This window comes from Miniopterus natalensis, chromosome 1 (genome assembly GCF_054644295.1).
Source record: "Miniopterus natalensis isolate mMinNat1 chromosome 1, mMinNat1.hap1, whole genome shotgun sequence".
NCBI lineage: Eukaryota > Metazoa > Chordata > Mammalia > Chiroptera > Miniopteridae > Miniopterus > Miniopterus natalensis.
The window spans coordinates 18960524-18983275 of NC_142081.1; the positions used below are offsets into that span (position 1 = coordinate 18960524).

Below are 22752 nucleotides of genomic sequence, written 5' to 3' on the forward strand. Positions count from 1 at the left end.
AGTGATCTTGTAGTAGCACAAAAATCATGGCTTTTCTCAGCCTTCTGGACACTATGGAATGAAATCACAGTACCTGAGAAGTAACTTTGTAAATTGCCCTGTGCTTTACAAACAGATATCACTATTATTTTCCTTCTTTTATCAAACCCGGAAAAACCACTCACCTGTTTGGCCTCTCCAGCACCTCTCCCTCCCTGCCCCCAACTGCAGCTGTGCGCGGCCAGTTGACTGTTTTCCTTAAAGGCCTCCGGGTGCTCGTAGCTTCTTTAGACACTCAGCCAAAATTTTTAGACTGCGGCTGGGGGAGGGGTAGCTCACCCTGAATTCATTTAGCTCCGTCGTTGAAGCTCAGGTTCCTAGACCAGGACACAAAAACAAATCGAAAAGGCAGTTTCTGGAAGAATGGAAAACAGCTCATTTTGCAGGTGCTTCAGCATTAGTTGGTAGCAGTCAATGTAATATCCATACCGGGGGAAAAGGTTTGATTGCAGATGAAATGGGTAAAACCCTATATGATATTCACAGCGAAAATTTGAAACAGGACATTTAAATTCACTGCCTGGGGTTGGGTGGGAAGCAGGATCGGAAACGAGTCTGTGGTTTTTAAATGCGTTTTTACTTGGGAAAGCCAGGCTGGGAAAGGAAAGGTCATCGTCTGTTTAATTTCCACCCCCAACCCTGGACTTCCAGCATTAGCTCGCCCGACCTCAGCTGTTGTACACACACGGCGAGGGGGGAGGGGAGGGCGGAGGCGCGGAGGAGGGGCCGACAGGGAGGAATCTGGGCGTCCTGCCGCGCATGCGCCTTTTCCGAGCAACAAGTGGGCTCCACAGACAGAGGAAGTGTAAGGGGGGGTGGGGGAAGAACTGGTGCAGAGCATGGCGGTGACGTCAGCGCTCCGCCCGGGCGGCATCCCGCGCGGCCAAGCCGGGGACAGCGCGAGCCGCAGCGCGAGCGGGAGCGCCGAGACGCGCCTCCGGAACGTAGAGTAACAATCACAACCCCACATTCCCGGCGAGTGCAAGCGGGAAGGGATGCGACCCGGGCCCAGGCGCCGCGCGAGTGCCCTGCAGCCAACGTGAGCGCCGCCAGCAGCGGCGGCCGGGGCACCGGCCTGGTCTTGGGGGCGGCGGGAGCCTGCGTGCGAGCGCTCCTCTCCTCTGCTCTCGTGCGTCCTGGAAGCTGTGGCCGTGCAAATCCAGCCGCCGCCAGCGGAACAGCCGACGCTGCGGAGGGGAGAGGCTCCTCTCTCGGCTATCACCCCCTCCCTGCCCCGGCCCTCCAGGGAAGCTGCGACTTCAGCAAGATTGGACCCGGGCACCGGGTGGCACTGAACCCTCTAGCCCTCGCCCCAGGGAGCCTGGCGGGGAGAGGACGCAGCTCGTAGGGGGGCCCCTCAGGGGAAAAGGAAGAGAGCCCTTTTCGAGCTTCCACCCACCAGCCACTCCGGGGAGGGGGCCAAGACCCAACGGCGGCCAGCACCAGGCACCCTCGCCCCCTCCCCCCGGGCCTGGAGCTTCCAGCACGGGTCCGTGGCACCAAGAAGAAGGCGCCTGAGCTCCCCTCCGGACGAGACAGCCGCAGTAGGTGGGGGCAAGGAGCGAGCTGAATTCGTGCGCCGCTCGGGTGGCGGAGCCCCCGAGGAGAGGCGCTGCGCCGGCGGTGGAGACTCGCGCTCCCTCCAGCCCCTGGGGCAGAACTTTCTCGCCCCCCCTCCCTCCCCCGCAGCCGGACTCACTCCCTAGCCGGCCAGTCCTCCCAGAGGAGAAGGCGCCGCGGAGACAGCCCGGGCGGGGGCCTACCTTCCCCAGGGCTGGCATCATGTCGGCGGCGCAGGTGTCCTCGTCCCGGAGACAGTCTTGCTACCTGTGCGATCTGCCCCGTATGCCCTGGGCCATGATCTGGGACTTCTCGGAACCCGTATGCCGCGGTTGCGTAAACTACGAGGGCGCCGATCGCATCGAGTTCGTGATCGAGACCGCGCGCCAGCTGAAGCGGGCGCATGGCTGCTTCCAGGACGGCCGCTCCCCCGGGCCGCCGCCGCCCGTCGGGGTCAAGACGGTGGCCCTGTCGGCTAAAGAGGCGGCAGCGGCAGCAGCGGCGGCAGCGGCCGCTGCGCAGCAGCAGCAGCCGCAGCCGCAGCCGCCACAGCAACAACAGCTCAACCACGTCGACGGTTCCAGCAAGCCTGCAGTGCTGGCGGCCCCGTCCGGCCTGGAGCGCTACGGCCTGAGCGCAGCCGCCGCCGCCGCCGCCGCCGCCGCCGTGGAACAGCGCAGCCGCTTCGAGTACCCGCCACCACCGGTGAGCCTGGGAAGCAGCAGCCACGCTGCGCGGCTGCCCAATGGTCTGGGGGGCCCCAACGGCTTCCCCAAGCCGGCATCGGAGGAGGGACCCCCGGAGCTGAACCGCCAGAGCCCCAACTCCTCTTCGGCGGCGTCGGCGTCGGTGGCGTCTCGGCGCGGGACGCACGGTGGGCTAGTGACGGGGTTGCCCAACCCCGGGGGTGGCGGAGGCCCACAGCTTACCGTGCCTCCCAACCTGCTGCCGCAGACGCTGCTTAACGGCCCGGCCAGCGCTGCCGTGCTGCCCCCACCGCCGCCCCACGGCCTGGGCAGCCGTGGGCCCCCGACACCCGCGCCCCCAGGAGCCCCCGGGGGCCCCGCTTGTCTCGGGGGCGCGCCGGGTGTGTCTGCCGCGTCTTCCTCGGCGTCGTCTTCCACCTCGTCGTCTGTTACCGAGGTGGGCGTGGGTGCTAGTGGCAAAAGGCCCGGCTCAGTGTCAAGCACTGACCAGGAGCGCGAGCTGAAGGAGAAACAGCGTAACGCCGAGGCCCTGGCTGAGCTGAGCGAGAGCCTGCGCAACCGCGCGGAGGAGTGGGCCAACAAGCCCAAGATGGTCCGCGACACACTGCTCACGCTGGCTGGCTGCACGCCCTATGAGGTGCGCTTCAAGAAGGACCACTCGCTGCTGGGCCGCGTCTTCGCCTTCGACGCTGTCTCCAAGCCCGGCATGGACTACGAGTTGAAGCTGTTCATTGAGTACCCCACAGGCTCGGGCAACGTGTATTCCAGTGCATCTGGGGTGGCCAAGCAGATGTACCAGGACTGTATGAAGGACTTTGGCCGGGGTCTCTCCTCTGGCTTCAAGTATCTGGAGTATGAGAAGAAGCACGGCTCCGGGGACTGGCGCCTACTTGGAGACCTGCTGCCGGAGGCCGTGCGCTTCTTCAAGGAGGGCGTGCCCGGTGCAGACATGCTGCCCCAGCCCTACGTGGACGCCAGCTGCCCCATGCTGCCTACGGCGCTGGTGAGTCTAAGCCGCGCCCCCAGTGCACCCCCGGGGACCGGGGCCCTGCCGCCTGCTGCCCCCTCCGGCCGGTCGGCTACGGGCCTGAGAAAGAGGAAGGCATCCCCCGAACCTCCGGACTCCGCCGAGGGCGCGCTGAAGCTGGGCGAGGAGCAGCAGCGGCAGCAGTGGATGGCAAACCAGAGCGAGGCACTGAAGCTCACCATGTCGGCTGGGGGCTTTGCGGCGCCAGGGCATGCGGCGGGGGGTCCACCCCCGCCGCCTCCACCCCTGGGACCCCATTCCAACCGGACCACCCCGCCCGAGTCAGCCCCTCAGAACGGTCCGTCCCCCATGGCCGCCCTCATGTCGGTGGCAGACACTCTGGGTACGGCGCACTCCCCCAAGGATGGCAGTTCCGTCCACTCCACCACTGCGTCCGCGCGGCGCAACAGCAGCAGCCCAGTGTCGCCTGCCTCTGTGCCAGGGCAGCGCCGCTTGGCCTCACGGAACGGGGACCTGAATTTGCAGGTGGCGCCTCCGCCGCCTAGCACCCACCCGGGCATGGACCAAGTGCACCCCCAAAACATTCCGGATTCCCCTATGGCCAACAGTGGGCCCCTCTGCTGTACCATTTGCCACGAACGTTTGGAGGACACCCATTTTGTTCAGTGCCCTTCCGTCCCCAGCCACAAATTCTGCTTCCCTTGCTCAAGAGAGAGTATCAAGGCGCAGGGAGCCACGGGTGAGGTGTACTGCCCCAGTGGAGAGAAATGCCCCCTAGTTGGGTCGAATGTACCTTGGGCCTTCATGCAGGGCGAAATCGCGACGATCTTAGCTGGGGATGTTAAAGTGAAAAAGGAGAGAGACCCTTGAACCACAAGACAGCCACCTCCTTTGACCCAGACCAGCTCCTCACCAATCCAGAGGGCCCCTCCCCCGTCCACATCGACCCTCCCTCCCCACACCCCCAAGATGTAGAATTGTGAATATAACAGAACTGCAAAAAGTTAGTCTTATGTATAGACATTATTTTCGTCGTATGTTTCTATATTTTGAAACTAAGGTATGTAACTTCTTCATTTGAAGGATAAGCTGGTTTGTGTTAAGCGGTATATTGGTTGGGTCATTTGCATCATATTTGTTAGCATTTATTTGGTGGCAGAGTGTTTGCCTAGGTACAGAATTAATAGCCCTTAGCAACACTGCTGCCGGTGTGTATTTTTGTAAATGTTATGCACTCTCTAAAAGGAAAAAAAACACAAAAGAAAATGACTTTTTTTTTTTTTTTTTGCCAAGGCCAGTGTTGCTGCCTAAAAAAAAAAAAAAGATGCTATAAAATGGTGACAGCTTCTTTCTAAACAGCCCCAAGTGTTGAAGTCTTCACTTTATTTTGTTGTTTTGTTTTTGTTTTTCTGTTTTGTTTGCAAAATGGTAAAGGGGATGTTGGGGGTGGGTGGGGTGTTTTTTGTTGCAAGTTTGTGAGGGAAAATGTTTGGGTTTGTTTCTACTGACCTGAATGTGTTGGATCTTCACGTGTTGTTTTGTTTTTGCTTTATTGATGCACGGATGCTTTTGAACAGTAGAGCGAAATGCTAGACATGGAGAATCTGCTCTGTTTGTCCTTTATACATTTCTGTAGTTAACAGAACACTGTAATGTGCCTTGGAGCTTAGTAACTTGTAATAAATTCAATTGATATTAATTCTGCCCCGAGTCAGCAAGTGTGTTTTTCTAGGGGTAGGCCACACAGATCCAACATAAGGGACACTCTCCTCACTTCCAACTAGAACATAAATGCTGGTGCCTTTGAAAGCCCTCAGAGATGGCATCTGTAGAAGGCCCTGTGCTGGCTGACTGCCCCTCCCCCTCAGTACCAGGCTATTTACATTCACCTCTCCGCCAGGGACAGTTGCTGACTAAGCAATTTCTGTTTACTCTTAAGCATTTCTATTTTTTTCTGGTGCCCCAGCTGCAAATGGCAATTAATACTTTTTGGTGCCCTGCCTTGTGGCCATGAGTATATACTGATACCCGATGCACTATGACTTGCGCAAGGTAGGGGGTGGAGGAACCTAGGGTGCTTTGCCTCTTAGATGTGGCAGAAATTACTGTATTCACACATTTGAAGCAAAAATGCTACAGAGCTGAGAGCAATGAATGGAGGCAGGAGAGGTGTGGGTACCTGGAAACATGCATGTACTATTAAGCCAGGAGAGTTCCCAGCAGCTTCCAGCTGATGCATTCGAAAAGCAGTTTTGCCTCATTCATTACGTGGTTTTCTTTCCCCCATTTTTGATAAGTATTTCTAAAGGCAGGACACTTAGCTGGTCAGAAGAAAGTTGTGGGGAGTAGGGAAGAGAGAAAAACCCCAAATCCAGTTCCTGAGCAAAGGTCACTTATCAAAATCTATTCCCCTGGTGAAGAAATGCAATCAGCTTTCTGGTCGCATTTGTGGGGTATAGAGGGGTGGGGAAGGGGCCTGGGGAACAGGAATGTCCTTTAGAGTTTTGAGCCCCCTTGGCAGAGTCCAGACTGGAGCCCTCCCAGAGCTGGGAGAAGGCAAACAACCCTGGTGTGAACCTTGTACTTTCCTAGGAGGCAAGTGGGACAAGAGTAGAGTACAGGAGGGAGGAAGCAAAACAACCTGTGATCTGATCTGAAATTCATTCCTGGCCACACCCCATTCCTGGCTGGGGCAAGCTGGGCCAGGACAGTTCCCACCAAGGAATAAGCGAAGAAGGGAGCAGACTTGGCACCCCCCCTCACCCCACTCCCATCAAAGGGGGAGCAGGAGGGTAGGGAGGTGGTATGGGTGCGGGCACGTTTGGAGAAAAATCACGGGTTAGTCCAGAACATCACCAGTGTGGAGGTGTGGAGGTTGGGTTGGTGTTGGGACTTGCTGTTAATAACACCCTTTTAGTTTCTGTTCCTGCTTTGCCACCATCATTGAAGTAGTGGAAACCATGACTTGGGGTGTGTGTGTGTGTGTGTGTGTGTGTTCGTGTGTTCGAGGGCATAGATAAACGGCAGTTGATGGATCTCTGCTGCAGCCTCTTGGTCCTGGTGCATGGGAGGTGCCTGGCTCACCTCTTTAAGAATCTCCCCACATATAAATAGATATTCGTGTCAGCTTACTGCAAATGTGTCCTTGCATTTTCATCTGCTGCCAAGTGTTGTATTGGTGCTTATGAGTCATGAAACCTATTTTCATCCTCAGGGGTAATTAACTTGGGGGTGATAATGCATAGCAGACTGTAGGAAGAGTTAATTCTAAAACCCATCCTCGCCTGGCTACCAATCACACATTTCACTTAGAGGTCTGGGTTGGCTTTTCCCATAAGCTCATTAATAAAAACCAAGCATGCTTCGCCCGGAAGATCCTCTAAGGTGCTTCCAACCCCCACTCCCAAAGCACACACTCTTAAAATGGGTAAAGCTCAGCAGCCTGAGAATAAAGATAGAGTGTCACGGGTGTAAGTGAACCACTGCTGAATGAAGGGGCTGTGGGTGCAGCCACAGCACTGAGCTGTACATATGAACTTCGATGTGTGGATTACCTGCCTCGGTGTGGACCCGTGAGCATGCCGGATGGCTCTAAGTGCTCCGGAGAGATCCCTGCTATATGCCCCTGTGTGCACATCTGCTCCTGCTGGCCTGCTACTGTCTCTTCATTGCCGTGGCATTACCTTCCGGAACTTTTAGGATTACAAGACCTTTGATTTAGTGCACGGAGGTGGGAAAGGGGCCTGTCATTAGGAGCCGAAAACAGTGTAGCTTGCCCCCCTTTCTTGTTTCTGGGTGCATTATGAGCAGGAGAGCAGGAGAGGCAGTAGCTGTAATAATGAGGCACCCAGCAAAGGCAGCCTGTGGGCTTCACTAAGGAAACCTGCCTTGATGAGACCTGGGAGAGGAGGAAGGGAGTGGGAGGGAGAAAGTGGGTTGGGGTGGCACTCAGGCTGGAAGTGAATTATAATGGTGCAGTTAATTAAAGTTTACCGTAGCCAGGGGCCATTTGTTAAAAGGCGTCACTCCCTTCTCCTTTTTTGGAACCATGTGACCTTTCTCTTCGCCCTGACCAATTCAGCTGCTAGTCTGGCTGCTGTAACCAGTCTTGCTTTGATCCCTCTGCTAGATTCCTCCTTCCCTGAAGTCGTCCACACTGCAGACCTAGGAAGCATTTTCCTCCTCTGTACGTGGCGATTCTTGGGGGTTTCAGAGATTCAGACGGAGGTCCCTGGGTGAGCCTGTGCTTCCTTCATCTCCAGTTCACTCTGATCTTCCACTTCCTCCATTGTCCATCCTCACTGCCTTCTCCCTGAGAGCCAAAGTGGCCAACATTTAAAAATCCGTATTGTATTTATTTATTTTTGTTGTTTGAATAGCTAACCCACGCTGGATGTTTCTTTAGGGCTGCAGGGCCAGCGGTGTGGGCCGGAGAGAAAGTGGAGAAGATATTAAGAGAATGGGCTGATTGGGGTCATTTTTTTACCGTGATCTCTGAAGGCTGCACCGCAGGAGATTCAAAATGTCAAGTCCGGTATTCACATGTGAACCTGCTCAGCTCATGTGGGCGCGCAAGCCTACATTATTAAATGTAAGATTCGCGCACATCCAGCCTAGGCTGTTGTGTAATGAGTACTGGAATTCACTTTGTTTTCTCTCATAATTGATCAAATTAAGGAAATTGGAACTGGGAATGAGTCTTCAGGTAATCTAGTGAAATGCTTTCTAAACCTTTCTGATGTTAGGGACACCTCAGAAAAATCTGATAAAAATGATAGATCCTTTCCCAGAACGTACAGGTACTCCCGCACTTATGGATTTGCATATGTTTTCTTTTGTTTTTACTATAAATTTTATTTATTTATTTTTGAATAGTTAATACATTCTTTTGCTTCAAAATTCAAAAGATGTAAGGGGGAGTACAGTACAACTGTCAGGTCTCCTTTCTACAATTGGCTCCTCTGCCACTCGGTTCCCTTCTGGAATGCCCCCATGTTCGCTGATTTATAAAGGGCTTTATGCACATCTAAAGCCCATCCATGGAGCTGGAGGTAAGAACTTAGGTCTCATCCATCCATCGCATAGAGATGAGGGCCCCAAGGCACAGAGAGGTGAAGTAACTTGCCTAAGGCCACACAGCAGCAGAGCCTGGGCTAGGTCCCTGTTAGGGAACAGTTCTAATAGGACTTTTGTAAAAATGGAAGGACACAGAGCTTACAGGGTGATGATGAGCTGGGTAAAAGGACAGTGAGTACCTGGCGGGGTGGCGATCAGTGTTTTCACTTAACTCCTCGAGGGCTGGAGACAAGCATTTGACCTTTGGGCCTTTGCAGCCAGACCTTTTGGGGAAGGGGATGTTCAGAGAAGTTTCTAGGTTTCTGACTGTAAATATCAGGTAAGCCTGAACTAGTGGAGTCTTTTTTTCAACCTTTGAGCTGTGGACCTTCATACCACCTTTCCCTTTGCTGACTGGAAACTTCTGAAGGTTTAAAGACAACCACCTGGGCATAGAAGTAAGTAGGGAGAAAGGAATGGCGACCAGGACTCCTCCCACCTTTTTCCTCTCTCCCTGTCCCCCACCTCTGCCGGGCCGTCTCTCCCCACTGAAGACGGAACTGAGGGAGACAGGTGGCGTGCCAGGGGCTGTGTGATGTGCTGGATAGATGCACACGATGCCAGCCAGGCTTTCGTCCAGCCTAGGAAGAGGGTGCGATGACTTCCATTTTACAGATGTGGTTAAATACCCAAGGCCGTTCTTGGTATGCAAGTCAAGCCCAGGGCAGCCTGGAGCCTGGACTCTGTGCCAGACTCCTATGCTGTTCTGTGTAGACAGGGCCCAGGAAACCCAGGCTCAGAGCTCGAGCCCTGTCCCTCAGCCCTGTCCCCATCTCCCAGAGTCTCCATGTGAGCCTCACCAATTGCAGTGAGCAAAGCTGTCCACAGAAGAGACATTGGGAAGCCCCTAAGAGAGGGCATTTCCTAGGTTCCGTGTTCTGGGGGCGCAGGGTGGTGCAGTGGAAGCAGTGTGTCCAGTCTAGGGTGCTGGAGCAAGGCTGTTCTGCAGCCTTCCTCAGCGGCTGCTTCCCTCACACTCAGAATGAGCCCACCTCTGTCTCAGCTCTGACTGAACAGAGAGGTGGGTAGAAAGCAGGTGGGAGCTCTCATTTCTGTGGGGAACATCAGCCCTATGAGCTTGTTTTAGGGAAAAAGAAGTGACAGTAAACTGTTGGGCTTGCCTTGGTTGTCCTGTCTCTTTTGGGGTCACTTACCTCTCTGTGGGTACCATACTGTGGACCCATAACCGATGGGTCCCCAGTTCAGGCTAGACTCAAGAAAAAGCAGGTGTCCCCACCTCCCCTGGTCTCCCGTTGGCTTCAGTCTCTGCCCACTCCAGGCCATGGCTCTGCCTCAGTCCATTCTTTTACACATCTGAGCATGTCACATCCTTTCTTAGAAACCTTCCTTGGCTCCCTGCTGCCTACAGGAGAAAGTTCAAATTCCTTAGCACAGGAAGCAAAGCCCTCTACCACTTCTCTATCCCAGGGGTAGAGTATTTTAATTTTTAAAAAGGTATTACATATACATGATTTAAAAAATCAAACAGCATGAAAAGGTACTCAGTCAAAAGTCAGTCTTGGGGTCCGGGTCTTCAGTACCCCTCCGCTGGGAAGTGCTGTTGGCAGTTGTTTTGTGTCTACTTCCAGTACTATTAGATGCCCAGAGAAGCTTAGATTTATTTTATATATATATATATAATATATATATATATCCTGGGGGTAGATATTGGGACAAGCCAAAGACAAGAAGGAAGGTCCTGGGCAAGGACCAGGACTTGGGTCGCAGCCTCAGTCCGGATCTAGGGTGGCCCTTACCCCCCCAGTCAGGGATTAGCTGTTATTTCCAGAGGCTTCTGGGCCAGGGGCATGTGTGTGCACATGTGTGTGTCTGCCCTTGGCCCACACTCAGTGCACCTACATTGCTGTGGGGCGTTGGGTTCCTTAAGGGAGCCCCCCTGTGGCTTGGGGGTTGTCTGGAAAGAGTAGGGGTGGGGAGAGGTGGGGTGGTGGCCAGGGATGCCAGGTATCCCCTGTGGTATACAGTGCCTTCCTCACCAAAAGCTGCAATCCCTCCCTCTCCCGCCACCCATGGCAGCTTCGTGAAGCTGGCAGAATTGCTTTCTTAGGTGCCGGACTGGGAAACCGTGGCTGAAAGAAAAAAGGGATCTGACAGTGGGCTAGGCATTGTCATACATTATCTCTCTTTTATCATGGCCAACTTTTAAGGCCATTTGTTCCTTTGACAGGAAAATACCCATAGTGGGTACTATGATTATTCCCGTTTCAGACAAGGCAACCAAGGCACAGCAGGAAATAACTCGCCCCTGCCTGGTGGCACTCCTCTCACATCTGAAGGTCATTCATGCACTGCCCAGCCCAGCCCCCCCACCGCAGTCTTCACCAGTGCAAACCCTTCAGGTGGGGCCTGGGTTTGTGCTGCAAAGAGGAATGAGCATTCATTTGAAATCTGGAGCCTGAAAGTTAGTGACTCAGGAGCCGCAGCTCCAGGAGGTTGGGCTGCCTCTGAAAACAGGTTTAGGTCACTGGGGGTGCCTGGGGCAATGCTGGCGGCCAGCACCCCTGGAGAGGCAGCTCTGGAATGCTGGGCCACGTGAACAAGAAGGAATTAACTCTGTGCCCCTGGGTCTCAGCCCAGACAGTCATGTGACCACCTCCTAAAAACTCCACCCTCCCCCTTGTGTGCTTGGAGCCTTAGGCCCACAATGCTCTGCCCAGCTAAGACCAGGCAACCAGTTCCTGACATAGGGAGTTGCCAACATGCCCACCTGGGGAACAGGGAGCTATCTGGAATTAGGATCGTTTTAGGGGACAGAAAGAGAGGCAGCTGGGAGCTTCCCAGGGTAGGAGAGAGAGGGGAAAAGCTGGGAGGCCCAGAGCTGGAGCTGCTGTGGGCCTCCCCCCCTTACCTGGGGTTAAACCGCTTGGCCAGGCCATCTGCCTGGAGGCAGCTTCTCAGGCTTCAGGCTGGTCCTGCCCCTGAAGGGCCTCCATGCCACCTCAGTGAGTAGGGCAACCCAGCAGGAGCTGGGAGAGGCAGGGCTGGCAGCCACAGCACTTCCTCAGCCCCGGGCATGGCCTAGTAACTGCCCCCTACCTGTCCTCAGCCTGCCCCACCCCATGGAGGCAGCAGGGGTCAGCAGGTGCGGGCCAGCCGAAGCCAGCTGCCTCCAGCGCCCTGGGAACAGGGAGGGCCTCTGCCTGCCTGCACCTCCTTTTCTTAACCCCACAAGGCCCCTGTCAAGCTCTTCTCCCTGGGAACCAGCTGAGTCAGAGCCTGGCCTCCATATCCCTTCATCTCCTGTCCCACCTGCCAGTGGCTTCTTCCTAGGACTCTCTCCTCACCGAGGTGAAGAGCCTACAGCAGGGCTCCTCCTCCCTCAGAATGGCAGAGGGGCCGGAGGGGCCCAAGAGCAGGCTGCTGCTTCAGTCTGCAATGTTGCTCCCCTCTCCTGTCTCCTATCCCCCCTCCTGCTTCTTCAGTGCTTAGCAAATCTCCATGCTTCAGTGAAATCTTGGATTCATCCAACAAATTAACTAATTGATGTTTGGGTTCAAACCCTGGCTCTGCTGTTAACTTTGGGCAAGTTTCTTGATCTCTCAGGGCCTCACTGTCCTGGGAGATGGGAATACCCCTCAGGAGGTTGTTGGGAAAATTCAAACAGTGCGTGTTAGCGTCAGCACTGTCCCCTTGGTGTTGGTTCTTAATGAATGTTGGCTGTTGTCACCCTTATTCTTGCTTGGCTCTGATGTCCCCTCTTCCCCAACACTCTCAGTGCTGGGAAGGGAAGGGGATTTGTAAGCGCTATGAGCGCAGGTGCACAGATGGGGCACTGGGGAAAGACCCCTTCCAGAAGGTGGGGCCTGTAAAGGAAGGAGAGGGGGGAGAAGGAGCCTGGGGGGCAGGAGAGCAAAATTCAGCCAGAGAAGCGCAAGGAGTTGCTTGGTTTGGCTGGAGTGTGAGGAGAGGTGAGGCAGGACCAGCAAGCAGGACCTCCTGGACTAAGATGAGGGGCTTGGGATTAATCTTGAATGGCCATTGAAGGATGTGGTAAGCAGAGGGACATAGTGTGATTTGCCATTAGAAGATCCTTCTGGCAGAGTGAGGTCTAGATTAGAAAGAGAGCCAAGGTTGGGAAGCCAGCGAGGAGGAAATTGCAGCGATCTAGGCAGAAGGTGATGAAATTGAATTCAGGAGGGGCTGCATTTTGGGGAGGGTCTGAGAACTATTAGGAGGAGAGATGGCAGGCCCGGGTGCCCAGATGCCTGCGGGAGAGGCAGAGGCAGAGGCAGGAGGAGCAGGGCTAGCCCTCAGATCGGGTGCCCAGGGAAAGCAGCACTGGAGCAGGTTTAGGGGAGGCAGGGAGGTCAATTTTGGACACTGGCCTGAGGTGCTGTGGGCCAGCAGGGGGTGGAGGAGGGGGGAGGGGAGATGCCAGGTAAGCAGGTGGACATGCCCATCTGGGCTCTGCAAACAGGTCTGAGCAGGAGCTGAGAGGTGTTGTCTTCTTGTGGGTGGTAGTGGAGGTTTGAACTTGGATGAGGTCCCTGAGGGAAAGTGGGCAGGATGAGAAAACGCTGAGTGCCGGGCGGGGCTCCCCTTGCAGGGCTGGAAGGGGAGGAGCCTGGGACGGAGAATGTACAGGGAGAGAGATGGGAAGACAGTCACAGGGAGCAGTGTCCCCGTCTGCCCAAGGAGATGCCACAAGATGGAGATAAGGCCTGAAAGGTGTCCCTTCAGTTTAGCAGCAGGATGGCCCCTGGAGACCCTGGCCTGAGCAGTATGTGCAGGATGGTGGGGGGCAGAAGCTAGAATGCAAAGTGGTGTGAGGAGACAGCAGGTAAAATGTGGGTACAGCAGAAGGCCCAGCTTGTCCCCAGGTCCTGTATCTGAAGGGAAGGAGAGAACCTGGCAGCCAGGGACGGGTGGGGATAGTTTCTCTGATGGAAGCTGAGAACGACATAGCACGTTTATAGGGAAGGGCTGGTGGAGAACAAGAGGTTGAATATACCACAAGGGGGACAGTAATTAGTGAGTGACAGCCCTGAAGAGGGGAGGAGACATTCAGGAGAGTCAGTACAGGGTGAACAGTCATATCACTAATGGTCACCATTTATATAGAACTTACTGTGTTCCAGGCCCTGTTCTGAGTGCCCTACACATGCTAACCCATCTAGTCCACACAACAACCCTACGAGGAGGGTACTATGACCCGCATTTTACAGATGAAGGACCCAGACATAGAAAGGGTAGTTTGCTGAAGGTTACACAGCTAACGGGGCTGGCAGAGGGCCCTTTGTACAGCATTTCTCTATTTGTGGGCCCTCTCCTGGGCCGGACAGGGCTCCTTGCAGGCAGGTTTAGAAGCAGTTTGGACCCAGATCCCAGTCTCTCACTGTAGTCAGTTGTTATGGGACCTTCTGCACGTTACTCTCAACCTCAGCCCCCTCCTGGGCCAAAAGGAGCACGATGCCCACCTGCCGGGCTGTGGGGGGGATTGAGTGAGATCACGTGTGAGTAGGCATGTCCGACACCCAGGGGACAGTGGACAGAAGCTACCTCTTCCACTTCTTCAAACATCGATGGCTCAGGGGCAGGCACTGTTCCGGAGTGAAATTTTTAGTATTACTCTTGAATCCTCGGCAGAGTACCTAGATGCTCATTAAATGTTGATCCAATGAGGGAAAAGGGTGTCTCCAGCAAGGATTAAGGAACAGGTGAAGGTGGAGGTGCTAGGATTAGTTTACTCTATAACCTGTCCCATTAGCTATCCGCAGGGCCCACCTGCCTCACCACAGCTGAGACAGCACTCTGTGGGCTACAGACAGCAGATCCCCAGTTCCACGCAGTGCAGCTGTGACCTGGAAGATGAGAGTGCCCGGTCCTGAGCACCTGAAGCAGGTGGGGCCTCTGGGCCAGGGCAGCATTTGCTTCCCAAGGCCTGTATTCTTAGGATCCTTGAACTCCACCCCACCTGACTTGGCTATGTAATTTCCCAGGTAAGGAAGGAGTTTGTTTTGGGGATAGTGTGGGTTCTGGGCAGGAGTGGCATCATGGCTGTGACCCATGCTGTCACTGGGCCCCATTTTCGAGAATGGTTTAATGCTTTGCTGTTGTCATCTTGAAATTCTTAAGACTTTTGAAGAAGGAGCCCACGTTTTTATTTTGCCTTGGGCCTTGCTAATGATGTAGCCTGTCCTGATTCTGGGGCCTAGAAAGCTTGTCTGTCTCCTTGCTCATAATGGGAGGGTGCACATCTGGATCTGGCCGGGTGGAAGCTGAGAGGTGGACGGGGGGAGAGGAGCTGAGAGCGGCGAGGGAGGCAGCTGTATCTTGTCGCTGCAGAGGCCTGGAGCAGGGGTGAGACCTGTGGTTATTGAATCAAGCATGCTGGACAGTCAGACAACTGGGTTTGTGTCCTTGCCCTGCCACAAGCTAGCTGTGTGCTCTTTGGCAGGTACTAGACATCTGAGCCTGTTTCCCCATCTGTAGAATGGGCATACAGTGACCACAGCACAGGGTGGTGTGAGGGTTAAATGAGGTAATACGTGGAAAGTGCTTGGTGTATGGAAGGTGCTTAGTAAATGTTTGCTGTTGGGTGCTTGGTTGGGCCAGAAAGGCCATTGCTCCTACTCTAGGAGACTACAAAGAGAACAGACACGAGTCCCTGCTGTGCCCTCCAGGGGACTCAGAGGGCCAAGTGTCATGCTTGGAACCATCTTCAAGGAAGTGGGTTGCCAGCTCCCCCTCCAAAGTGGCCACACCTTTGGCCACTTCTGGCCAAGAGCCTTGCCATTTCCAGAGGGAGCAGAGGGAGAACAAATTCCAGGTGTGGTCCAGAAGTGGGAATTTCAGGCTGCTGGGCTTTGTTCCAGGGCTCTGAGTGATCCTGCTCCTCACTCTCTGCCACTATTCACACCTTAGTTTCCCCAGAGTCCATATATACTCTAACACAGGCCTCACAGCTTTCCCTATATAACAGTGCAGTGCCCCCTTCTGTCCAGAGGGCCTCCCACTCCTGGGGATAGAGCTATGGGCTGAGGTCACATGCTTTCTCCCCTTTACCTGCTTGTCCCCACCCTCTTTCTGATCCTTAATTTACCCTGAGCTGGATTAAAACCTTTAGCTGCCCTGAGAGCTGAGAGGCTAAAATACACCTCCCCCCACCCACATACAATTCAAAATAAAAGCCACCCTAAACCTTAAAATCCATGTAGGAAGTCCCACAAAATTCTGATTTTTCCCAGGATGACGACTTCCTTGAAATACTAAGAATGAGACCTTAAAAAAACACAAACCAAATCAAACACTTTGTTGAAGCCCTTTTACCGCCAGTGCCCTAAACATGTTTAATCTGCCTATTGGGTAACCTGGCCTTGCCTGCCCCCTCCCCTGTGCCAGAGCAGGACAAAGGCCTGGCCTGCAATAACAAGGCATTGGGCCACTCTGCCCAGAGATTCCCCAGGGGAGAGGGAAGCCCTGGGCCAATCAGCCCCTGCTGGGGAGGTGACATCAGGGAGCCCAGAAGTTTCCACTTCCTTCCCTGCCACAGTGCACCCTCTCCTCCCCACCTGCACAGCCAGGCCAGCCTGGCCACCTTCCAGTCCTCCAGCCAGTTAAGGAGGGCGCAGCTGTGTTAGTCCCCAGGTCTGCTGCCCTTCACTCCACACCTGTGGGCAGATCTCCCTGCCCCAAACAGCTCGCCCTCCCACTGTGCGGGAGGGAGGGAGCAAATGCTGGAACTTCTCCTGACTGGCTTTTCCAGATCTTGCTTGCAAACTCTGGTTAAAAATAAACCCAGCACGTCTGAGAAGGGGAAGGGTAAGAGAATGCAGTGGCGGGAGACTAAGAGGGGGGCAGAAAGCTATGGATGAGCAGGAAGACCAGGCCTCCTTAGCACTATCTGGAACTATCCCATAGGAAGGCTGATTTGGAGCATGCTAGAAAATTCCAGGTGGAGGGACCTTTCAGTTCACTTCATTTTGCAGAGAAAACAGGCCTAGAAAGTGAAGAGTAGGCCATTCCCACAAGGCCACCAGCAAACAGGTGGCAGGTTGAACAGAGCCTTCTTGGCTTTGCCTCATTCCTTTCCCCTGAATGAGACATGAGGACCACCCTCCGCCTCGTCTTCTCCCCTGAGCACTCCCTGAGAGTCAGAAGGCACCTCCCCATCTCCACCCACCCACCCGGCCCACTCTCTGCTCAGCTCTTTGTCTCCCCTCCCCAGGGCCCATCAGCTTGTCTCCCTTTTACCTCTCCGGGGGGGGACAGACATTCACTGAGTGCCCAGCACAGTGTATGAAGCCACATATTCCACCTGATAATAAACTAAAGCTGGAGATGAGATGTCCATACTCCAGGGGAGAGAAGGAAAGGAATGAGTGGATTCCTACATGACTTCCAAGCCTTAGAACAGCCCTGCAAAGCATTGTGGGCGCTTCCATCGTGGAGATGAGCCCAGGAGCCAGGGCAGCTGAAGGCACTGGCTCCAGGTCTCGTGCAGCTGAGCTGGGGCTGGGACCTGTCTCCCTCACTCCTGCAGCGTCACAAACTTACAACCCAGCTCTGGTCGTAGGCTTGGGGAGGGGGGAAGTGAGAGGCTGAGAGTGGAGTTTGATATTGGTGTCTTTTGCTTTCTAGCCCTTTTTGGGGGTCGTTAGCTTTGTCCCCACTGCACTGGGGGATTAAGGTTGTATGTTTACTTTCTCAGCAAGCACTCCCCCAGAAAAGGCTGTAAAATCAGGGATGGGGTATTTGGAAGAGTTCATTCAGCCTCTGGGATTGGGCAGAAGGAGGTTCAAATTTCTTCTGTACCAGTGATCTCAGAGAGGTCATTCTGCGCTTTGAATTTTTTTTTCTGAGAAGCAGAAAGAATAGTGTCTCCTTCCCAGCATTATGTGTGTTACCTGCCCTGGAGTCGGCTCCAACTCCTGGCGACTCTATGAAGGAGTGATGTCCTCAATGTCCTTTCTGCAACAGCCCTGCTCAGCACTATAAAGGGGATCAAGTGAAGCAATAGATTATTGTAAACTGTGAAGTCATCTGTAGTTGTCAATGATGACACACGGATGCTGCTATCTTCCTAAAGGAAAGAGCTGGTTTCAGGGTTAGTAAAGGCAGTTGCGGGGTAACCAGCTGAAGGCAGAGCGGTTGTTGGTAAAGTGAATTTTGTCCCAGATCCCTGAGACTTCTGAGCTCCAAGAGAGGCTGCAGGTGGGTCGGGTATTTGCTTTACCTGCGCCCTGGGGTGGACCAAGAAACTGGCTCTGCCTGACCTCAGGGTGGAACTCACCCACCCGCCCTGCCCGACCTTCCGAGGGCAGGGCCCCAGGGCCTATTTGTCCGAAGTGTGGACAAGTTCCCTTCGAAGCAGATTCCACCCCTAAAGACAAGGGGCTCCTGAGCTGTCTGGAAAACTGACAGGCCACACCTGTTGGGATTCTGGTTTCTAATCAGCCCGGTGGCTGCAGGGAGATTGGGGGCTGGGGGAAGATATGAGGAACCTTCGCCCGAGGCCCATGGCTTTAGGAGGAGGGGCCCCTCTGGAATGACACGGATTATGTAATCATTTCCCTCACCCGCCCCCAGCAGAGTATAAACAAATGATAACTTGGAATAGATACCAATCTGGATGAGGCAAAGAACTGCCCCTGCCAAACAGGAATGTCCCACCCCCTCAGCCAAAATGACGTCTGAGTTATGGGGGAGGAATGAGAGTTGTAATCAGGCTCTCAGAGTCCGGAAACATGGATTGTCCTTGCTTTGTTTGGTCATCTGGTCAGTTATCATTTCTTCAGCATTCAGAATGTGGTTATAAATAAGCCAAAGTCTTTGTTATTGATATGCTCACAGTCTGGTGGGGGAAAGTTCCAGAAACCCATAATTTGGTAATGGAGGGGCAAATGCTTTAGGTTGGGCAATTTGGCTTGGGTTTTGACAAGTGAATAGGAGTGCATTGAGCAGGGAAGAGAAAGTCCCAGGTTTTACCTGCACTTGAGCATGGAGGAACCTGTGTTCACCATTTCCAGGACTAGATGGACCAACTTCAGGGCAGAGCCTGTGGAGTGGGCACACCTGGTCTGCTTCTGAGCCTAGCCCCTCCACATTGCTTAAACAGCAGGGATTGCAGAGCCATGCATGGATTTGGTCTCAGCTGAATTTATGTGCATCTATCTATGGATGAGTCAAAAGCATGTCTGATTATCATGTATGACCTCTTTTCAAGTTAGAGTTTCCCTGTGGGGGAAGTGAGAGCAAGGTTTTGTTACCTACTTCACCGAAGGAAAGTCAAGACACTGAAGAGTGATTTGCCCACAGTTTCTTTATTGAACAGACACCTATGGGCCATCTACTCCCTGACAATTGTACTCTAAGCACAGGGGATTCAGGAGGAAGCAAAACTAAAGTATTCCCCTCAGGAAGCTTACATGCTGGTGGGGCAGACCACCACCAGATACACATATCAAAATATGTCAGGTGGTGCTTAGTGCTAAGAATTGACAGGATGGGGAGAGGGTTGTCATTTTACACATACAGGTGGTTCTAGAAGGCCCCGAAGGTGAGGTGACATGAGGAAAGAGACCTGATATATAGAGGAAGCAAGTGTTCCAGGCTGCATGCATCTTTGATCTGTCTGCCTCCCTTGCTCCCTGCAGCAAGGCCGTAACTCTTTGAAACAGGCCATGACATTTATTCATCTTTGGGTCTTCAATTTGGAATATGGTCAAAATGCAATTTGCATGTTCCGCCTCCCCCCTTTAGAAGGTCTTTTGAGACACTGACTGCTCAGTTTGGCAACAGTGCCTGAAACAGGATAACATTTGTTGACTGACTGCCTTGCAAATAGAATGCGTGATCAGAGGCCTGCAGCTGGAGGGGGGGCCGGGGCCCTAGGGACAGAAGCAAGTCCTGGGAGGGAGGAAGGAATGATCTCCAGTTTCAGTTCCTGTGGTTGATTGGGTAACTTTGTGTTGGTCTTGTACAGAAAAATAATTGTAAACACCTATATTATGCCTGCCACTGTTTTAAGCGTGCCTTTTTTTTTTTTTAGTATATCTTTATTGGTTTCAGAGAGAGAAAAGGAGAGGGAGAGGGAAAGAGAAACATCAATGATGAGAGAGTCATTGATCAGCTGCAGCCTGCAACCCGGGCATGTGCCCTGACTGGGAATTGAACCCCGATCTCCTGGATCCTAGGTTGACGCTCAACTGCTGAGCCATGCCCGGCCGGGCTAGGTGTGCCTTTAATCCTCATAAAAGCCCTATGTAACAGGTGCTATTATTTGTCCATTTTACAGGCCAAGGCTCTGAAGCACAGAGAGGTCAAGTGATTTAGCTAAGGTCACACAGCTAATAACTGGCAGAGCCAGGATGTAAACCCAACAGTCCTTGTTCTTATCCTCACCCCATGGATTTATACCCCATATCCTTACCCCACAGGCTGGTCCCCTAGATCTTCCACTGGGGTGTTTGTGCCCTTAGGATCTCCAGGATAAGCCAGGGGGTTTTTGAGCCCAGGAAGGTCAATATTAAGTAAAGGTTTCAGAAAAAAATAAATATTTGATTATAGGTAATTTAAGACATTTTAATACTGCGATGATGAATGATATGTTATAGTGAATAATACCAAAAGCCAGATGAATTCTTAAGGTTTAAAAGGGCAGAGACTTTCTAGAAATGTCACCATGATGTGATGGTAGGTTGCAGGGTTTCTGTCCCCAGGCCCCCAGCCCAGAACTGTCATAGTCTGTGACTTCCCTGCATCCTAGCACACGCACAAAGTCCCCATCACTGTGACTGTCTGGATGGAAGTGAGTCTTGGTCCATGGCAGGCTGGGCGGCAATGGGACATACTGATTTCTGATTCTTCTGTGGGCTGGGCCAGAGGGGCTGAGGCGGGCCAGGCAGGGAGGCGGCTGGGCCTTGGCTCTGCACAGAAGCCTGCACAAGACTCAGAGTTTCTGACTTGTGCCTGTGGGATGGGGTAACACAAGGCTGATTCTACATCACGCCACCGAGACAGTAACACAGGAGGCGCAAGGAGGAACCGCTGTCCTCGGCACCGCCGCCCTAAATTCCCCACCCAGCCTGGCATCTAATTTGCAGAGCACATCCTTAGATGCCCCCTCCTGCAGAGTGGGAGGCGTGTTCTGTGGCCTGTCTTTGGGGTGTCTGTGTATGTCAAGCCCGGGGACGTGTGTCCTCACTGCTGTGTGCCACAGAACGGGTACCCCTGGGGAGACAATACCCATGGGAATTTAAAGGCAGAGCTAGATGACACCTCCACCCACTATTGACAAGATGCTGATGTGCCTCTCAGAGGACAGGCCTGGTAATTAATGTGCCAGCGTCTTCATTGACAAAGCAAAAAAGCAAACACACAAGGAGGGGAGTGAGTCACACGGGGAGACAGCGGTGGTGGGAGGAAAAGGGCAAGATGTGTAGAGCGTGTCTGGGGGATGGGGAGGGCGCAGGCAGAGCCGAGGGAGAGGGAACAGCATTGTCTGCAGCTGTGAGATGTGCGGTGAGAGAGAGAAACGTGAGGGACAGTGTGTGGGGAGCGCGTGCGTGTGACTGGCGGAGGGCAGCGGGCCTCTCTCCCCTGAGCCACTAGGGCTTCTGGAAAGCCCGCAGTTTGAAGTGAGGGACAAGCAGGAGAGGTGAGATTTCATTACCTTTCCCTTTGTGTGATGTTTGCGTGTTAGAGATGGAAGACTGGAGCTATAAATAATCCAGTCACAGCTGCAGCATCCCAGAGGTTTATGGTGCAATGCCAGCCAGCTTCAGGCTGGGGTGGGGGGAGGTTTTACAGAGCCGAGATGAAAGGCTCACTCTCCAGCATTTGGGCCCTAGCCCCAGCCTGTCTGACCCACCCTATCCCTTTCTGGTGATCCAGAGAGCTGGGGCAGTGAGAAGCTCACAAATGTTTAGACTCCCCTCCCCCTGGGCAGTCTGGAGCTGCTGGTGGCTGTCACAGCAGGAGCCGAGTTCCCAGGGGGGGCTACTTTGCTCAGCTGCCTCAGACGGGGCAGGCTGGTTGTACCTGGTGGGGCTCACATGTGGCTCAGGCGCAGAAAGGCTCAGGCCTGGTGAGGAGGTCCCTAAGGAGTGGGGCAATGGCCCTCCCGTTCCTGTTCTTCACTATGGGCTGGGGCCTTGTTCTCTGTCTCAACAGCGAAGACTACAAAGCTGTACTTGCTGTAAGACTGTGGGGGCTGGGCGAGCTGTTCTAGGAGAGGGTGCACACCCAGTTGGCCTGGGAAGGGGCCACTCCCCCAGAACTTGGGGGCTGCTGGATGGGACAGTGACACCTAGGGCAGAGGCAGCCAGTATGTCTGGGCCAGTGGCAGGCCAGGGAGGAAGTGTCCCAGTCTTTCCAGATCACCTCCCAGGATCCGTCTCCAGATATTTGGGAGCTCAGCCACAGGCTTGTCCCTAGGAGCCACAGTTTCTGACCAGGGCACTTACCTGGCTGTGTCCCCCACAAGCCCTAGGCCTCCTGAGGGCAGGGAATATTCGAGAGTTGCTCTCACTACAACCCATTGAAGCACGAGCCCTGACCCCTGGTTTCTGTGCATCGATTCCCCAGAAGGGTAAGACTCTGGTGTTGCCCTGCGCACAGGCCTCCAGGGCTGGAGCTCTGGGTGGGGCTGGGGGTGTGCGTGGATAGGGAGGGGCCAGACTTACCCACTCGGGTCCTTCTTGCCTGTCCTCAGGCTGCCCCTGGGGCTGAGGATCTTCAGGCCTCCTTGCCCCCTGCCCCTCCTGCCCCGGGGCTGGTGTAGCCTACTTACCTTAGGCATCATCTTAGTGGTTTTCACTTTGCTTTTCTTCTAATTCCCTGAGCAAATATTGAATATCCAGAGAAATATCTGAATACTGAATCCTAGACATTGGGGCGGGGATAGAGGTGGTAATGCAGCTAGCTGCTCCGTGGGGCAGCTACAGCTTTCTGGCAGAGGGAGGCTGCTGAGGAGGTGGGGGTATCCCCCAGGGCCCAGGTAGGGGCCCCTTCCCTCAGAGGATTCCTCCAGGAGGGATGTCTGTTGCGTGACTGTGGACTTCCAGAGCAGCCACACATGGATTGTGGCAGGGCTTTTTTGGGGACGGGACAATCTGTCCTTTTCCAGCCTCCAAAAGCAAACCATGTCTGGGAGTGGGGCACACACAGTAGGATTCACTCCCCTGGGGTGTCTCAGAGGCAGTTCAGCTGAAAACACAAATGACCTCAGAGGCAGCTTGCCTAATTTCGTGAATAGCAGAAACATGACATTCAGAAGGGGAACCAAGAGGCTCTGATGACCTCCCTGATGGGCAGCTTAGATGCATGCTCCCCGATGCATTGCTGGTGCACCTGTCAGGGGACCACCCACCACTATATGCT

General features: G+C 54.0%; 1 protein-coding gene across 1 annotated transcript; it reads left to right on the forward strand.

Annotated features, from left to right (window-relative positions):
* Positions 1-852: 852 nt before the first annotated feature.
* IRF2BPL (interferon regulatory factor 2 binding protein like) lies at positions 853-4998 on the forward strand. The gene has a single exon (XM_087818904.1). The coding sequence runs from the start codon at positions 1822-1824 to the stop codon at positions 4162-4164; it is 2343 nt and encodes a 780-aa protein (XP_087675030.1). The 5' UTR covers positions 853-1821; the 3' UTR covers positions 4165-4998.
* The last annotated feature ends 17754 nt before the right edge of the window (positions 4999-22752 follow it).

Coding starts and splice junctions, on each gene's coding strand:
- IRF2BPL (XM_087818904.1), top strand. CDS start 1,822: ATGTCGGCGGCGCAGGTGTCCTCGTCCCGGAGACAGTCTTGCTACCTG.